A 19,609-nucleotide genomic window follows, 5' to 3' on the forward strand; every position below is an offset into this window, starting at 1 on the left:
GATTGTTAAGTCGTTGGAGGCATTTTACAAACGGTTTAGAGATGCGAGCAGCTAATTTGGACAGCTGACGGCCGTGATAAACTGCCATAAACACAAATAAATTTACAATAACAGTTTATTTAAAAAACATCATAATTTGGTGTCGTTATTGCGCACCTCTATGTATAGAATCTACGTCATTTTGTGAGCATAATTTCGGAAATCAGAAGCATAATTTGGGAATTCTGGCATAATTTTTGCATAATTTGGCAAAATTTTGAGCACTGCTAGTAGCATAATATGCCACTTTTAAATTTAGGAGCACAATCTATAAAAGCCTAGAGCCCTCCCCTGAAAGTAAAGTACAGTGTACAAAGTAATGGCCTTTCCCAAACTGGCGCTCAAAAATTAGTGACCCTCCCCCCAATACCTCCTCCTCCCTCCCAATAAAAAATGACAGGTCCCTAAGAACCGTGGGCTTTTCACTTTTGTATATTGAGAAAGCTTCAAGGTAAACGTTGGAGTAATAATTAGTGTAGTCACATGGGGAGGAGCGTTGCGTGACGCCACTAAAAACAGCTGCGAGGGAGACTGCGCCGAAATGGCTTGTTCGCGAAACGCCGCCAATCAGCCTTGGGAATGAAAACTTCAACTTGAATCGTCCTACACGTAAAAAAAAAAACATAAAATGCTGCTTCTGATTAGACGTATGATTTCTCTCACACGTGTACATGATATAAAAGCCCTCTCCTTAAAATCGCGTGACAAAGTCTAGATAATGTCCCAGGAGACCTCACGCGCGAGTTCGCTTCCGTGATTCATCATGGCGGTTCAAGCTCCTGTCATGCTTCGTGGACTTGTTTCACCTTTACAGCTTTTAGCGGCGTTCGCAATGATCATAGCGGGAATTTTCGATCGAGTCCGTCGTATAATCACCCCAAGTTATATTGTCATGCCAGTTTGGACTGGAGTGTTGGTGAGTTTTATGACTAAATAAAATTTCGCTCTTCGTCTTAAGTTTAATATTTATAGCTTAATGCTCTGCTCAGTTACTCATACTAAAAAAAAACAAGTAACAAGAAACCACCATTTTTTTTATGGTACAGTATAATGATTCAATTTATCCATTTTCAGATCTTGATCACTGCCAGCATGGGTGTTGCCGTGGGAACAAAACTGAATCTTCCATCAAACTCAGCCCTGGTAAGAAACTGAATATCAAATTTTGTTGACTGTTGATGATGATAATTATCATATAGGCTTATTGTTTGGTCAGTGTCTATACAGTGCACTTGTGTATCATGCAATTTAACAGCCTTAATTGCCCTCTTCTGAGGTTTAAAAGTAATAAGCCCATTTTCTGAGCTCTGTGTACTGAATGTCTTTTATTGTCAATAAAAGTAATATAGTACTTTATTTTTTTTTGAGACCATATTTTTGTCGTTGTTAAATTTTAGAGTTGAATTATCTTAAACATATGGCCCTGCAGGAAATATAATTATTTGCCACGAAATTGAATAGAGTTGTCAACTACAGTGGAACCCTGATTTTACGATTGTTGATTTAACAAAATTCCATCCTACGATCAGCATTCTGTGTCCCAGCAAAAGTTATGCATCTGTCAATTCCAGCAGTACCCATCCCCCCCCCCCCGGGCAACCCCGGGGCATTTCCTAATGTTGCCCGTCCCGAGGGTGGGGCATTTGCGTACCTCGGGTTGACCCCCGGGCATTTGACATGTACTTTCAAAACCGTGGAGTGAGTCACGTATTCGTGATGGAGGCGTTTATTGGCCAAGACGTGGACTACGTTGCAGATTAGCTAGTTCACGAATGACTAGAGAAGGTTGTGGATGTTCGTGGATGTTTTTAAAGGTATATTTTCTCAATTTTAGATATTTCTTCATTGCTAAGAAGCAACAATTTGTATTATATTCTTATATCACCTATCGAGAGATTGAAAACAATTAACCCGGGAGCGGGGCATTTGCCCGGTTCCTTCATCCCCACCCCGGGGAATTTGCCAATTTTTTTTTAAAGAAATGCTAATGCCTGGGGGTTAGCCCGGGGGGGGGGGGGGGATGGGCACTGCTGGAATTGACTGATGCATTACAGCACATGTAAATTGTATGAAGCAGATTTCAACGATATCCCTGGTATAATGATGGAAATTAATCTAGCAACCCAAGCATAAAATTTTTCCCCTTACAACGATATTAATATTATTGCCATTTTCAGTGAATTGCGAACTCTGAAATTCATAATCCAACTTACCATAGCGTTTTTCGCTGCTGTCGATCAGAATTATGGCAACAGCAAACGAACCATGAAAAACAGAAACAAACAAAATGGATCGAAATCTACCAATCACAATCAAGCAACGTGACCTTTTGACCCAGTTGAAGTGAACATCTGTTTCCCGAGAGGTCTGCTAAGATAATTGACGACAGCAAAAAGCGTAAACCATTGGTTAAGGACTGAATTTCAGAGTTTGCATTCAGTTCACTGAGAGAGTGAAAGACACCTAGCAATTACGCAAAGTTTCATTAAGTTACAGAAATATATTGTTCCATATGGCATGAGACTAGTGTTTCTGTCAACAGCTTGTCATAGAAAGGGTTTTTTATACTGCATCTAAGGCTTTATACTGGTTATACTGCATCTAAGGTTTTAAGTTGTGATAAAGGTTTATTTCTTGCCACTAATGTTTTTTTAGGATTTTGCCTCACTGGGATTAAAAATTACATAATTGTTTTATATAGGATCATACATGTATGCACTCTATACTAATTAAGCCTTTTAACAAGTTATAAAATCAATTGATATAAAATTAATATGTCATTTTCAAGTTATCACTATTCATAATAATATTAAATGTAACAATGATGATTATAATAATTATGATTGATATATGATTAATATGATTAATTGAAGGGCTCGGTGCAAAAAGGGCGGTAGTGATTTTCTCTTGAAATGAACATTATCGAAACAGCTCCAAATTTCGCATGCAGATTTGTTTACGTGTGCTTAACACTGTCCTGTGTTTCATTTCGTTGTTCTTTCCTTCGTTTTCGAAAAATAACGTATGCAAAAAGAAAAAGATTTTGTAACTTACATTGTCCACAGTAATCCAGCACTAGACATTTTTCCACGCCTCGCGTGTGAAAATCTTGCCCCGAGGCACTTTATTACAGTCGTCCGGGATGTAAAAACAGCTTTTCAGAAACCAACTTTGCTGACCGCCATGTTTTCTCATATTTAATTTGCTCCCAGGCGGTGGCAGCGAGGGACTGGGACTCGCTATTCTATTGTGACGTCTTAAGTCACATGTTAGTGGCTCAAGAACAGAGAACAAAAATGGCACCTTTCTTGGGGAAATAAACTACTGGTTCGTTCGAGCGAGTGCGTCCACTTGGCGGTTGAAGGACATCATTAAGTCTGAAAACCCGTAAGTCCCACAGCATTTCTCGAAGAAATGAGAGATGTTCGGCCTTTGTTTTGTACAATAGCGCTCTTTAGCGTTTGAGAGAGAAAGTTGTTTGACAAAGGCCGGCGGAGCCAAGCGGTAATAAAGTCTAAAACACAGATCTCTTGTCGGGAACTATGTCAGCGTGAGTTTTGCAGTGTCCCCTTGGGTGCTGCCGCGACAAAGTTGCCGAGAGGTGACCTGGTTTTAGACTTAAAAAAATTCTTTATATGTTCCCCAGGGGACGTTCCCTCGCAAAATTATTTTCTGTGTCTCATTAAGTATTCATCAATCAATAAATCAATCAATCGATTCGTGCCTTAGTTTATCTTGTTTTCGCGGGATTTTGTAGATGTGTGATGATGTAAGGAGTGGAGATAGAAGTGAGAGCAAGCCGGCGGCACTCAACTGAAAGCAAAACTAGTATAATGTGACAACACGAGCAAGCGTATTCAATCAACAATCAGTCTTTATTTCACTTTCACCTCGGCAAATTACAGCTAACGGTAACAGAGTAAAATAGTCTTGCCCGAAACAACAAAAACTAGATAAGTGCAAACGGACTGCAGAAAAAGCTAGCTGCAAGCAAACTGGCGTGAAAGCTTACTGCATTAAAAGCGCGATCTATAAAAGTTTGAGGCTGACTCTGATCCTAAACTTAACTTGAAACGGCTTAACTCCCTAATCCCTTGGGGTTAGTGTTAAACTTGTTTTTTTTTTTGTGTGTGTGTGTGTGTGTGTGTGTGTGTGTTAGGGCTAGGCTTTTGCGTTAGGGCTAAGTCTGTAACCCTAATCTGAAACTCTAATCCCGACCCTACGGCCTTGGGGTTACCTTTTGCGTTAGGGCTAGGACTGTAACCCTAAAAATTTAGCTGACTTCATCGTCTTGAGAAACAAAAGGTTTGTAAAAGAAAAGTCAAAAGACGCCGCGCAAGCAAAAACCTTGTCTTTTTGCATGTGTTATTTTTCGAAAACGAAGGAAAAACCAGCGAAATGAAATGCAGGACAATGTTTAGCACACGTAAACAAACTCACATGCGAAATTTGGAGTCGTTTTGTCCATGTTCGTTTTCGGCCAAAATCACTACCGCCCTTTTTGCAGCGAGCCCTTCAATTATTACTATTATTTTAACAGTTATTGTTTTTATTCTCATTCGTTATTGTTGGATAATGGTTGAAAACATTTTGTTTCCTTTCAACCATGCTAGGTTATTACCTACAGAGCACTGAATGTCTTCTGTTCCATCTTGTGTGGTTTTATCCTGTTCTGGTATGGTGCCCCTCTTTCTACCTATGGCCAGTTAGCTCAACTAACGGAACTAGAGGATCGCGACAAGGACTCATTTGCAGTGGTAGCCATAATTTTTGTCATGGCGCTGGCTGAAGTTTTTCTTTCCATCATGGGGATATTGGCATCACAAGAAAGAAATTCATCATACATGCAGGTACTGTACATGTGATTCAAAGACAGCAATTTAATGAAAATCTGTTACTCTGTAGTTCTGATTTTCTTTTGTTTTTGATGTATTTTGATTTTGATTTGATTTTTATTTTAGATTATTATTTTTTTTTTTTGATTTGATTTGGTTTGAATTAAATTGATCTTTTTTATGCCCAAGTGATTCTTTTAAGCTGTATTGTGGTTTTGAAAGACATGCAAACTCTGAATTATTTCAAACCTCAGCCATCAGTTTGCGCTTTTTATGCTTTTAATCATTTTAGCTGACCTCTCAGGGAACAAAAGTTCTTTTCAGCCGGGTCAAAGGGTCACATCTGTCAGTTGTGATTGGTTGATTTCGATCCATTTTTGTGCTCTATTTTTCAAGGTTAGTTGGCTGTGACCATAATTATGATTGACAGCAGTAAAAGGGCAATATTGTTGGTGGGTTTTGAATCTTAGAGTTTGTATGTCTTTGAAAATCACAATAAAAAGCTTAAAATTGATTCAGTGCATTATTTTCAAATTCTGGAACAGCTTGTTGATCCCCCAATGGAGCCTTATAATAATCAGACAAGAATGCATGTACCACTGAATCAAGTTGGAGGAAACAATTATGCAACATCTGGAGGGATGCAGGTATGTACATGTGAAATGTTTGAAAGTACATACCGGTAATGTAATAAACTAAAGGCACTTTTAATACTTAACTATAGACCTCAGTCAACTTTCATTATCATGCCTGAAGCCTTCATGTATAATACTATTGCTCTGAACTATGCAGAGCAAATAACATCTACTATACAATTAATTTTTAGGGAGTAAGATCAGGTATAATCTATTTTTTTGTTGTTACTCTACAGCCGAGCCAGTGTGCCTGTCAGGGTTGGTTTAATAATTTTTTCCCTCTTTTTTCCCAGTTTGGGATTTTTAAATTTAATATAATTATATTTTGGAAATCGACAATGTTTTCTTCACACACTTTAGACCTGTGCATTCAAAACAGGCAGAATTTAACTTGGGATGGGGGGGGGGGGGGAGCAACTTCCCATACATTTTCTCATATGAGGATGGGGGCAGCTTCCCATACATTCTCTTATCATCAGAGTGGAAGTCAGCCCATGCTTCTAAGGCGCATGAGCAGATCCTCTCATTCAGAACTTGCCAAAACAATTTCAACAACAACAACAACATGGCAGCCAGTGGGAGAGTTCGGTTAGTTTTTTATGGCAGTGAAAGAAGTTTTCTAAGTTGTGTCGTAAAAGCGGAGAAAAGTATCTCCTAACTGGTTGTTGTTGTCAACATGTGGTGTTTGTTGTGAAATCAAACCATAACGGAAATGGCAATGAAAATGTGGTGATTTAATTTCGCCATGCCGGTCGGTGCTATTGTTGTTGCTCTATTGTTTCGACGTTGTTTGTTAATGGCTTGGTTGTTCTTGTTTTGTGGTCCTCACGTGCATTGAAAATGGTGGTACAATTATTTGCATTTTAGCGCTAAAAAGTAACGAGGCATCATAAGGGACCATTCATTTTTTTATGAGAAAGGGGGGGCTGGTGGGATTTGAAGGGGGGCATGCGAAAAAATATGGCTTCAAAGGGGGGGCCAGGCAAACAAATATGGTCAGTTAGGGGGGGGGGGGGGGTCACTGAAAACAATTAGTATTGTAATAAGGGCTTCTTTAATAGTTAAAAATCTTGCCCAAAATAACAATTCCTGTCGTTCTGAAAATTCAAATTTTCCCGGGGAGCATACCCCCGGATCCCCCCTACTTTGTAACGTACCCCTACTTTGATATTAACTCAACCCAACAGCATATTGGTTACAAATGCAGTCAACCCAAACTTTCAAACGGCATCCACAATAAACAGTCAAGGCAATGTCAGCTTTATGGAGGAATGTAGTTTGTCTGTTATTATGACTGAACAACTAATACATTCTTAAGTCATAACGCTTGATAAATTTTAATTTCACTTGATATTTTTTTTTTTGGGGGGGGGGGTGGTCATCGGAAAGAAAATTGGATTTTGAGGGGGGGCCAGGAAAAAGTTTCTGATGAAGAAGGGGGGGGTGGGCATTATATATAACAGTGACTGTCTGTCAAATCCCATCAGCCCTCCCAGCCCCCCCCCCCCACTCCATAAAAATGAATGGTCCCTAAAATTCTGCGTTTTGTAAGCTACATTTACATTTTAGTGAACATAGTTGGGACCCCTTTAATTTACAATCACTGAATCCATGGCATCGTGGTCACAGCTATGGTGGGTGATTACCGTCATAATTAAACTTTGGATTATGTTACTTGTTATTGCATTTTGTTTTACAATAAGTTGCTTGTGTGTTTGAATTTTATGTTGGTTGTATCAATTTTCTGTCAGAATTCAGAAATTTTCGCCTAATCAAATTTTCGGTAACTCTAAACTTTCTAGTCATTTGAATTTTTCAGGTTGTGCCAGTTTTCGGGAACTATTCTATACCTGCCAACTTTTTCTAAGTCAAAGGCGTGAGATAACCTTCTCCACATTTTCCGAAGATGTTCCGACTATTTCCGAACGTTTCCGAAGATGTTCCGACTATTTCCGGAGATTTCCGAAGATGTTCCGACAATTTCTGGATATTTCCGAAGATGTTTTGACGATCTTCAAACGTTGCCGAAGTCTGTGAAATTGCAAAAATTGACTCAAACACGAATAACAATGCTCATTTTCTGAGTTATGTTTCAGCAAAATTGAATTGAATGTACATTTAATGGGTTTTAAGAGTAAGAAATCTAAATTTGTCAGTCAAGCGTGAGAAACTGGGCTGTATGCGTGAGATCGATATTTTGGATCTGCAGGCGTGAGACTCACGCATAATGCGTGAGAGTTGGCAGGTCTACTATTCCAATTTCAGACTGTTTTCCAATGCTTTGCATCTCCGATTCGTTTTTCGTTTCTGGTGTATTTTTTGCCAGTAGTTCGAATTTTCGGACACATTCAATTTTCTGCTAGTAGTTCGAATTTTCGGACACATTCAATTTTCTGCTAGTTCCCGGCGCCATATTGGAATAGTAACCGCGCAGACATGATAGCGAGGCTACCGGTGACCCGTGGCTGAGCGTGAAGAGAGATTACAGTGAGGATTCGGCAATTAGCCCGTGTTTTTTCGCGTTTTTCGGAACATAAGCGAAAGTTTTGATTCTAATAATACTCCTTCGTCATCTTCTAAGATGAATGGAAAATATTGGGCCGCTTTTGGCTGTAAAAAAGGCGAGTAAACTTCTCAGGGGCTATCAGTAGTTTGCGTAACAAAACACAAGGAGATCCAGTGAAGAAATCGCATCCATGGTGTAATCTGATAAGACGCCAGCATGAGCATGGTGAGGACAATTTTCTTCGTCTTTAAAGCAATTTTTCTTTGTACTAATCATTACAAAAAAGGAAATATACACAGCTCTCCTGAGCAAGTCGTTGGGATCAGAAAGAAAGGTTTTTAACATGCAATGTTTACAGAACTTTTGTTTACTTGCTCTCAATCACTGAAGTTGATGTTTAATAATACTTTACATTACACAATGCCCAATTCTTGAAAGTTTTCAGTAAAATAGTTATCCCAAATCAGGAATTATTCTCAATTTTGCAGACTTCTTTTTTATTTTATTTCTGAGTGTGGCAGTTTATTTTATATTGGTTAGAGCTGCTTTTAGGTGAAGTTATAAGCTTGGTTTAAATAAAGTTTTAATATTATCTCATAGGTAAAGAGAAATCCCAGCAACATAGATTGTGAAACATTCTAAAAGGAGTCTGCCAGTTGAAAGAAGCTCAGAAAATTATCTATTCAAGTCAAGAAATGGAAAATAACACAAGCAGAGGGCAATTTTTTAAGAATAAAAAATGTTTTCAGTTGAAATGACTGCATCAGCTACTAAGTTTTGAAATAAATCATTTGCAGTGTTGAATCAAGGTGTTTCAAAAAGCCATTTAACAGTTCCTGTTACTATAAAAAAGTATTACCAACCCAAACAGTATGGTAAGGATTATTATTATGAGATGCACAAAATGTGGACCATGTATAACTGACAATAATGCTTGCAAGTCTAAAGTTATATTTACAAAAATTGCCTGAGGGAATGATAAAATCATTGCTATACTTTACATGTCCAGGGACAACTGTATTTGTTCTTTGTCCTTGCCTTATTCTGGCCTTAAAGGAATTTTATTGACTATTTTGGAGAGAAAAGGCTTGCTTTTTCAATTTTTTTTTAACACCACATTCTCAGACAAAACAAATTCCACCCCTACACATTGACCTGGTGTGGGAGACGCGGTGGCCAATGGTTAGCGCACTCAACTCCCAGTCGAACGGCCCGGGTTCGAGTCCTGGTGGGGGAGCTGCGTTGTGTTCTTGGCCAAGACACTTTACTCTCAGTGCCTCTCTCCACCCAGGTGTATAAATGGGTAACAGCGAATTTACTGCTGGCATTCCATCCAGGGGGGAGTAGACCTAGTCGCTTAATGCTACGGAAACCGGGATAAGCTCCAGCTGTATGAGCCACTTGGCTCGGACACAGACTTTACCTTACCTTTTACAGATTGACCTGGAGGTTACAACAAGAGAAATTCCTCTTCCCCATTGATGGTAGAGTTTCATATGGACACCGAACTACAGCTAATCTAGCAGAGTTCCATCCAGCTTCATGATGAAGATTTTATTTATTTTTATTTTCTTTACTGTCTTATTTAAACAACACATTCATCTTAAACATTACATAAATATTTTCAATACTACATGCAGGACTTTAAATTTTATAGCTCCCCATTTGAGATAATAAACATTCAGAAAGTGTTTAAAGTATTGACATACTTTCTGGTTTCAGTGTAAAAGATTTATGGGTGGTTAACCCTTTACTGTCAAAGAATGAACAGCCCCAAAACTTTACCAGGTCAATACATACACATGTACACAAAAGGAGATGTAACAGTAATTAAAATTTTTCCCTGAATTTGACCAAAATAATTCTCTCATCTAGAGCTGATAGAAAAGTTGATTTTTAACCTCTTCTGGAGAAATAATACCAAAATGATGGGTTATCACTGATGGACGATTAAACTACCCTGACTGTAATGTGGTTGAGACCAAACTTTGCCTGAAATTCAACCAGTTTAAATTCAATGATGCATTATTCTCTTTGCAGATCAATCAGACTTTTCATCAGGTGATTTAATAGGGTGCAATAATACTCCTGGTTAATGAGAAAAAAGTTTTCCCTTTTCTTTTGCATTTTTATTTCTTGAGTAGATGTTTCTCTGTGCCTTCTTTTAAATAGTGACTTCCTTGTGTGATAATTTCACAATCCATGTTTACTGGGATAGTTTTCACCTATGAGACAATATATTTAAACTAAGCTTACAACTTTACCTAAAAGCAACTCTTTGTTATCAATAATCTATTTCTTTCAAATCTTATCAAAATACAATAAGCTTATATCAGACTCAAAATAAATACAGAAATAAAAAAAACCGTAGGCAAAATTGGGAATAATTTCTGAATTGAGATATATATTTAAATGGAGACTTGTCAACAGAAGGGCTTTCCTAGATATAAAATATTATCAAACAACTTCAGTGATTAGAAGCAAGTATAAAACAAAAGTTCTGTAAACATTGCATGTTAAAAACCTTTCTTTCTGATCCCAACGACTTGCTCAGGAGAGCTGTGTATATTTCCTTTTTTGTAATGATTAGTACAAAGAAAAATTGCTTTAAAGACGAAGAAAATTGTCCTCACCATGCTCATGCTGGCGTCTTATCAGATTACACCATGGATGCGATTTCTTCACTGGATCTCCTTGTGTTTTGTTACGCAAACTACTGATAGCCCCTGAGAAGTTTACTCGCCTTTTTTACAGCCAAAAGCGGCCCAATATTTTCCATTCATCTTAGAAGATGACGAAGGAGTATTATTAGAATCAAAACTTTCGCTTATGTTCCGAAAAACGCGAAAAAACACGGGCTAATTGCCGAATCCTCACTGCCTGCCTCACTGTAATCTCTCTTCACGCTCAGCCACGGGTCACCGGTAGCCTCGCTATCATGTCTGCGCGGTTACTATTCCAATATGGCGCCGGGAACTAGCAGAAAATTGAATGTGTCCGAAAATTCGAACTACTAGCAGAAAATTGAATGTGTCCGAAAATTCGAACTACTGGCAAAAAATACACCAGAAACGAAAAACGAATCGGAGATGCAAAGCATTGGAAAACAGTCTGAAATTGGAATAGTTCCCGAAAACTGGCACAACCTGAAAAATTCAAATGACTAGAAAGTTTAGAGTTACCGAAAATTTGATTAGGCGAAAATTTCTGAATTCTGACAGAAAATTGATACAACCAACATAAAATTCAAACACACAAGCAACTTATTGTAAAACAAAATGCAATAACAAGTAACATAATCCAAAGTTTAATTATGACGGTAATCACCCACCATACACAGCTGCCATAGCCTCCATTTCGCGGTAAAAGATGGCGGGCTGGCCGGTCAGTCGGTCGGGCCTTCATTTATTAATTTATTTTGTTCTTGGTGTGTTTGTTTCCAAGGGAGCAACAGCCTACTACCCAATGGCACAGCCTGTTCTCCAAGCTGGCGCCCCTGTTATGATGGCTCCGGCTTACTTGAATCAGATGGGAAGCACTAAGGCTCCTGTCATGTTAGTGCCAGCACAGAACTTGCAGCAAATGCCTGGTACATCAGGAGGCGGGCTAATGTATGTTCAGGTTCCAGCTAACCAGGTCCTCTCTGCCAACACCCAGGAGAGCACCCCTTCCCATGTGCCCCAAGTAACTACCTATCCAAGTGGTCCCCAGTCTCCTGAAGAGGCACAGGTGAGAAATAATGTAGCCGTAGGTTTGTTAACACAAACTCACTAGCGAATCTTGCGATCACTTACTACATAACATCCTCACAACAGGAAAAAAAAAACCTTGATATACTCTTAATAAAGTGTTTTTTTTTTCTGTTACTCGAGTTATCCATTGAAGCGGAGGAGAACTTTTGAAATTTATTTTCTTTTCATGCTTGGAAGATGGTTCGCCTAGTTAAAGATATCCTACGGATAGGTGCATTGTTGGATTCTTGTTTCGGGCTCATAACTCACTTAAATTGATATTGATATTCGCTCAATCATACAGCGAAGGCTTTAAACGAATGTAGATATTATTAAAAGACTCATCTAGAGAATTGCACTATAAAGCGAGAGGCGAACAAATTTTCGGAAACTTCCGTCTAACCAGAACTAGATTTTTATCCCAACAGACATTATTGCTCATAAATGATTTTTATTAAACGAACCGCATTTGCAAACATTTTTATCTAAAAACGTTTATTTCGTTTCACACAGGGCATAATTTAAACGGACGGGCATGGTGTGGATCATACAGTAAGAAGACGGTTTTTTTAGGTCTGAGAAGAATTTAAGAATTTTATTAAATTCACAATATATTGTGAAAAATAAAGACAAGAATAGCATCACATGAAGGTACTCGGTAGGATAGTAGGCTCGGGTACAGTAGCAGTTCTGACAAGGTCTCATATGAATGACCAGCTACCCTGCTTGGAGAAAACAATAGAACAAACAACAGGAACAATGCCTTTAGCCCCCAAAATAATAGCAACTGCTACACAAAAGAACCAGTAGAATTACAAACTTACTAAATAGTTAAGCCTGGTTCACGCTTGTGAGATAAGCACAAACATAAGCATACGAACTTGTGAGCAAACGGTAAGTGTTCACCGAGGTGAATAAAAGCACAAGCATTAGCTCAAGAAAAAGAAGCGTTCTTTTGAAAAAGGCACATGCGCAAGATTTGGCGGTTGACGTGACTTAACGACCTATCATTCAATCTTCATCGGAATTTATAAAGCAATGCGCCTGGGGATGTCGTCTTGTGCTTGTGCTTATAGCAAGTGTGTACATCCTTGTGGTTATGCTTGCGCTTATTCAGCTAGTCTTATTGTTACGAAAGAATATTAAGTAATAGTATAATACTTCAGGGCGACAAAGAGAAATCTAGTTAGTTGAACTTAGTTTTGACTCTACCGCTTAATAGCACTTTAGGTTTTCGAGTTAAAGACTCGTCTAATTTAGAAATAAAATTCGAAAAGTCGTTAAGCTACATTTAGGAAGTTTAGTTTTACCTATTTTTCCATCCACCCTCTAACGGAATAACCCCTCCCCCACTCATTTTAATGATAATGGGTTGACGGCCATACCCGTAAGTGACTATGGCGTTAGGGTTGGAACGCCTCTAAGGGCTCAAGTTAGAAACTTTTGGTAGAGCGGTTTTAATGTGAGTGTCTTTAAACTAAAACCAAATTATTCACTCCTGCCAATCACAAAGACCATAGACAACCCAGTGAACCAATAAAAACAGGAAGAAAGTAGCCAGAGCGAACGGCGGGAAAATGAGTACGAGGGAGTCACGATTGGCTTTGGTGTTATTTCTGATAGAACAAGAAAGTGGCATTAGTTCTAATTCTCTAAAACAAATAATGCTTTACAAATAGTTGTTTAAGGTAAAAATGATAATAACTGTGTAAAAAATAAGTAGTTACTATACAGAAGTAAGTAAGACCTACAACAGTATTTAAAATTAAATTCGTTGTCTGGTTATATCATAATGATATGGGAAAATCTCATTTGCATTTACTTCAAAACACTTAATTAATAGAGTGAATTCGTGTAACCCGTTTTTTATATGCTAATGTGCTGTGTAATATTCTAATGAGCTGTACAGGAAAACAGAAAATTACGGACAAATCATCAAGCTTTCACCAACATGTAAAAACCGAAAAAACTATTCTCCCAGAGGAGACAGAGGACTAAGGAGAAAATCCGAAACAGATAACAGGACTTAATATTTGTCATGCCTTCATTTGTTTGGCGATTTTCGATAAACATTTTATATTCAAAATCGCGTTAAGAAAACAAAAATTAAACTTGACTGTAACACAATTCTGTGCGCGCAATTCATTTGGGGAGCTTAAGCAAACCACGATGGCAATCAACTTTTGTTTCGCAAACAAAAGGTTTAATGAGAAGGAAAATAGCTGTGCACGTGTTCTTGGCAAATTTTTTGCCGTCTTCTGATAAACAACAAGGAGAAGAAATTAAATTCTGTGTGTTTTGAGCCAGACCGATAATCTTTTATTTTTTTGGTTTCAAACTAAATGTCCGCTTTATTTCGATTTAGGTTTATAAAGTGTTCAAAGAAGGAGGAAAGTGTTTCCTCAGGAAACACTTCCTGTTTATTTTCTGGAAAACAATTAAACTGATTGCTTTGAGGTTTTCTGATCACTCGTGTATTGTTTTATTGTACACAAACATTAGAATATTTTGCGGCTCATTAGCATTTAAAAAACGGGTTACACGAATTCACTCTAATATATAGTCGTGTATATTAATTAAGTGTGTTGAAAGTAAATGCAAATGAAATTTTCCCATATCATTATGATGTTCAGTAATACTTTCTTGGCTTCGGCGAACAGAATTCCACAAAGGCGTTGTCAGGTTTTGTTTGTTTTATTTTAACCAATACTGAATTTGTTTCCCCTAGCAGACGTAAAAATCCGAACAATGTGGATTAATACAAATTCCCTAAAAGGAAAGTTATCTTAAGCTGCGTTCACATTAGGCCGAAACATGATTAGTCTGATCACAATGAAACATGTTTCGCTGTGAAAAGTGTTCACATCAGGCAGGCATGCGCGAATCATGATTAAAAGGATCACGAATGAAACTACCTCACGAGGTAGTTTCAATCATGATCAGACTAAACAAGTTAAAAATGGCGGACATGCGGCGAGAAGGCGAGTGCCCATTAGCTTCAAATTTGGGCTTTCTATGAGACCAAATGTTTATTTAAAATATGGGCTAATAAACGATACAATATGAATTATCGGCGACGGATAGATTCAAGCAGAATATTTGGCAAAATTTCGCCACGAAAGTTCACGACGGCGGCTACAAGCGCGCAGAATTGCAGCATTGCAATTGAAAAGCAAACTTCACAAAATAAAAATCTTCTGCTACCGACTGATAGCGCAAATTCGGACAATACTGTCTTCTTGCTAAACGCTTGAAAGCCCTGCTTCATCGAAGGGCTTGAAAATAGACAGAAAGACAAAGATTTAATGGAAACTTTATTGTAATTTCGAGCTATATTTTTCGATATTTTTACGGTGAAGATTTATGCAAGAACCGTGAAGCCGCATAAATTACACGTAAGGCATGAAACGTGTTTGAAACTAACACCTAATGTGAACAATGCAATAACAAGCATGTTTAGGTGAAACATGTTCCGTTGAAACATGTTTACTCTAAACATGTTTCGGGTTAAATGTGAACGCAGCTTTAGTTGTAGTCAGTCTACTTTTGATTTAATAATGGAGATCGACCCTTAGAAAGGTTTTTACCAAACTGACTACTTATAGTGATTAATGAATACGGATTTTGCCTTTAGGTTTTATGGACTTTAAATAAAGAAAGTGGTTATTTATAAGTAAGTATCACGTTTTTTTAAATAAAATACCGTATTTATTCAGCGCCCTGGCCGCTTACTAAATTTTTGAACCTTGAGAGTTGGCGCTTATTCGAGGCTGGGCGCTTATTAAATTTTCACCATTTTTAGCAAAAAGTACGTATTTTGCCTTCACTACACAACTGAACACACACAAAGACTATGAGGCATGGGCACGTCGGTCAGCCGGGCCCACGGTACGTTTTATTGACACATCAATTAGATTACAGCAGCATGGATAAAAAGATACAAAACCTACATGCACCACAGCCGGACACGTAAACCCCAAAAAAACACTTAGGAAAAACTAGGGACCGTGTACTCCCGACCAATGCTATGGCGCCGCCTTTGGGGTTTTAAGGCTTACATAAACAAAGAACAATGATTTCACAATTATGAAAGAAAAAGGTAATAACAGAACAATATTTTCACCAAACTAAACGGAGTAAAGTGTAGGCCAAAGAGGCTGACCGTAGAATGTCACAATTCTCTCAACGAACTCTATTTCAAGCACGCTAACCATAAGTCCTCGCGTGCTACGCTCGCACCCAGTTCTCTGTTCTGTGTCGACAAAATATTAATTTATGTTAATCCCGACTATGACAAATTACATTTACTTTGCAAGAAAACAATAGAGTGTTTTCATGGCAGCCATGTTGGAGGAGTCAAACAATAAAAGATATTTGCATAAAAATGATTTCTTTTTCCCAAAGGAAAATCATTTTATTGTTCACTCCTCCAATATGGCCGCCATGAACACACTCCATATATAAATTAACAAAACGTGAAGATGTACCAAAGCTGAATTTTAACCCTTCCACGAGTTTCTGTAAAATATTAAGAAAACGCGGTCTACTGGGTAGTCCCTTAGTAGTACTTAGTCAATTTCAATCTTAATCAGTCAATAATAGTCAATACTTCTCTTGTGCCCTCTTTCTAGGGGGTAGTGGTGGGCGCTTGTTCGAGGCTGGCCGCTTATTAACTTTTCCTACCTATTGGGTGGGCGCTTATTCGAGGTTGGGCGCTTAGTCGAATAATTACGGTATACTGTTTGTTTGTCATTTTTTTTTTCTTTCGAATGACGCGACAGAGTTGTGCATGTGTAAATGGAACCTATAAATCTAACCGTAAGTAGCCAACCCGAGGAAGGCGCTCTGTGAGAGCATTTTGGAAATATCCTGTCAAAGATAAATCAAGCGCCTCGATATTGTTTCAAGTGTATATGCGCAGTTCTTCAAAATTGAATATTTCGTAATCGTAGCCGTTTATCTAGCTCCTTTTAGTTATAAAATATGAATCTAGGATCAACGTTTTTTTTTAGTTTGGTGTAAACGTTATGTCGGTCTCTGCATTGAGATTCCTCGTATGAAAGGGGAGGGGATGCTCGTTGTCTCGCTCAGGGGTTTAATTTCCGGATTTTCGGTCCCACTCACGTAAAAAAATTCACGCTGTTCCGGGCAAAACGCCAATATTTCTAGATGTCGAGGTCACGTTAAGAGTCAGTTGCACATAAAGAAATACACCGTATACGAATATAAATTATATTTATGTTATTTAAGTATCGTTAAAAAGCCTGAACCCCTCCCAGATTGGTCTCTTTTAGGGGGTTCCTTTTAATGTTTCAACGAAAAATAAACGGTTACAGTCTGTACTCGAATCAACCGTTGACGTGGAGGGGAACTTATTTCATTACAGTGTATATCTATTTTCTTTTCATGGGTGGAAGATGGTTCACCTAGTTTAAGACATCCTGGGTGCATTGTTGGATTCTTGTTTTGGGCTCAAAACTAACTTGATATTGATATTTGCTCAATTCTACAGTGATGGCTAATAACGAATATACATAGAATATATAAATAAAAGATTAATGGAGAGAATTCCCTCTTTTACAGGGGAGTATACCAGTTCAAGGCAACAAAACATACGGAGCTGGGACGGACCATTATTTTCTTGGAGAGGGTGGGGTATGAAAAATTTTCCTCTGCAAACTTTTGTTTCGAAATTCCTATGTTTTGTTATACATATCGTGTTTGCAAACAATTTTCTTTATCTTTCTAGGCCCTGCAAGCAATTTTTTTTTTCAATATTTTTCATAATAATAATCATAATAAAATATATACCGGTAAATACATAAATCGGGTTTTACCTTGTACATGTTCTGGAAATGATTAAAAGTAAATCGTGACATTGGGTGACTTTTGTGACGTGACACAAGTCCCAGTAGCATTTGAATATTAACGCAATCTCAACAAGAAGCTTGAGTAGCTTGAAACCGGGTGGTTAATGTTTAACCACTCTTTTGGCTAACAAGAAAGCCTAAAGCTTTTAGACGTACCCAGTAGCGTTTATATTTCCTTTTGTTGCTGTTCAACAAAAAGTGTGTTACGTTGAAGCATGACATGCAATATATACGATAGTCGACCGTCAGTCTTTAAGGTCAATGGCACCTTGATCGCTTTTGAAGGTAGAGATATCAAAGTTGTTTTCGTTCTACTTTCAAAACTCATAAAATATAACGTGACTCTTTCATTTATATCTCGTACTGGCCATTAACAACTGAGCAGCAATTCTATTTTGCTCTGTGGTCTAAGCGATGATTTATTGTTGATATAAACACATAGAAAACGCGTGTAACGCACGTAATGTTAATCCCTTAAGTGGCAAGTAATTTAAAACATTTCCTCCGTCCCATTCCCCTTCCTCCATGGAGGCAATTTCAAGTAGGTGATGAAAGATGACCGGTTTTAAGCCAATCAACATACGTGACCTTCAATGCCCTACCGACAAAAAAGAAAGCCTAAGGCATTTAGACGTACACACAGTAGCGTTTTATTACCTTTTGTTGCTGTTTAACAAGAAGTGCGTTATGTTGAAGCATGACATGCAATATATACGATACTCGGCCGTCAGTATTAAAGGTCAAAGGCACTTTGATCGCTTTTGAAGACTTTGAAGGTAGAGATATCAGAGTTGTTTTCGTTCTACTTTTAAAACGCATAATATATAACTTGACTCTTTCAATTATATGTCGTACTGGTCATTTCTAACTGAGCAGCAATTCTATTTTGCTCTGTGGTCTTAGCGATGATTGTTGAGTTAAACACACGGAAAACGCGTATAACGCACGTAATTTAAATCCCTCAAACGGCAAGTAATTTTAAACATTTCCTCTGTCTCATTCTCCTTCCGCCACTGAGGCAATAGACCATTTTACAGTTGTCTACCAAGTGACCAGGCCTTTGAATGGTAGCGAGGCTGCAGGTGACCTTGCATTGATACAAACCTCTTTGCTTTATTATGTAAATGAAACCTAGTTAGCATCAAAACAACGTGATTAACACAAAAAAAGCAGTGAGGTCTGTATCAAAACAAGGTCACCTTCAGCCTCACTTTCAGTCAATGGCCAGGTCACTGAGCAGACAACTGTAAAATGGTCTATTTCAAGTGGGTGATGAAAGATGACCTGTTTTAAGCCAATCAACATGCGTGACCCCCACCCGGTTAATGAAACTTATAGGATATATAGTATCTTTCTTTTGGTATACGTCACGTGGGACGATGACGTCACATCACGTGACAATTACATCATGATGTCAAAACAGCCGCAATCTTGGATCCGCCATCTTGGATTTCGATTTTTTTTTCGAAATGACAGAAAACCGCCCAAAATTACGTACTGCAAAGTACACAAAATCAATAAAACTGTGCTTAAAATCCGTAAAAAGGTAAAAATTAATTGTATTAAAGTTAATTTTCATTAAAAGAAACACGAAAATTACAAATTTGAGAAAACATGCCTATCAAAATGCCGTTGCCGTGGTGATGTCAAGTTCCTGACGCAACATCCTATCCAACCAAATTGTTCCCAGATATATTTTAGGTAAACTCAGAAAGTTTGGCAGGGTTTAGTTGAATCTTGAAAAAGTAATAAGCGTTCAATGTTAGCGCAGGCCTCGATCAAAAGCCCCCCCCCCCCCCACGCCCCCCACGCCCCCCACGCCCCCCCGGTCTGAATAGGGTTTAGACGTAATTGGTGTCGTTTCACACCGCACTTGAGCCGAACGTGCGCTCCAACACAGGGGCCTGATACGCACGGCTAGGCATACCTTCGACTTTTAGCGAAACGTGAATTATATACTGCCTTTTTCGTCTATGTCAAAGGTTTTGTTTAA

General features: G+C 38.2%; 1 protein-coding gene and 1 long non-coding RNA gene across 2 annotated transcripts; both read left to right on the forward strand.

The window, feature by feature from the left end:
* The first annotated feature begins 796 nt into the window (after nt 1-796).
* On the forward strand, nt 797-15,419 carry LOC144665756 (uncharacterized). The gene is made up of 7 exons (XM_078527052.1): nt 797-955; nt 1,114-1,182; nt 4,653-4,889; nt 5,420-5,521; nt 11,460-11,744; nt 12,260-14,536; nt 15,276-15,419. The coding sequence occupies exons 1-6, from the start codon at nt 803-805 to the stop codon at nt 12,269-12,271; spliced, it is 858 nt and encodes a 285-aa protein (XP_078383178.1). The 5' UTR covers nt 797-802; the 3' UTR covers nt 12,272-14,536; nt 15,276-15,419.
* On the forward strand, nt 7,766-8,819 carry LOC144665843 (uncharacterized). Its single transcript, XR_013573075.1, has 2 exons — nt 7,766-8,240; nt 8,616-8,819. It is a non-coding gene; the product is annotated as an uncharacterized LOC144665843 (long non-coding RNA).
* Nucleotides 15,420-19,609: the final 4,190 nt, after the last annotated feature.

This window comes from Oculina patagonica, chromosome 9 (assembly GCF_052425735.1).
Source record: "Oculina patagonica isolate OP01 chromosome 9, crgOcupat, whole genome shotgun sequence".
Lineage (NCBI taxonomy): Eukaryota > Metazoa > Cnidaria > Anthozoa > Scleractinia > Oculinidae > Oculina > Oculina patagonica.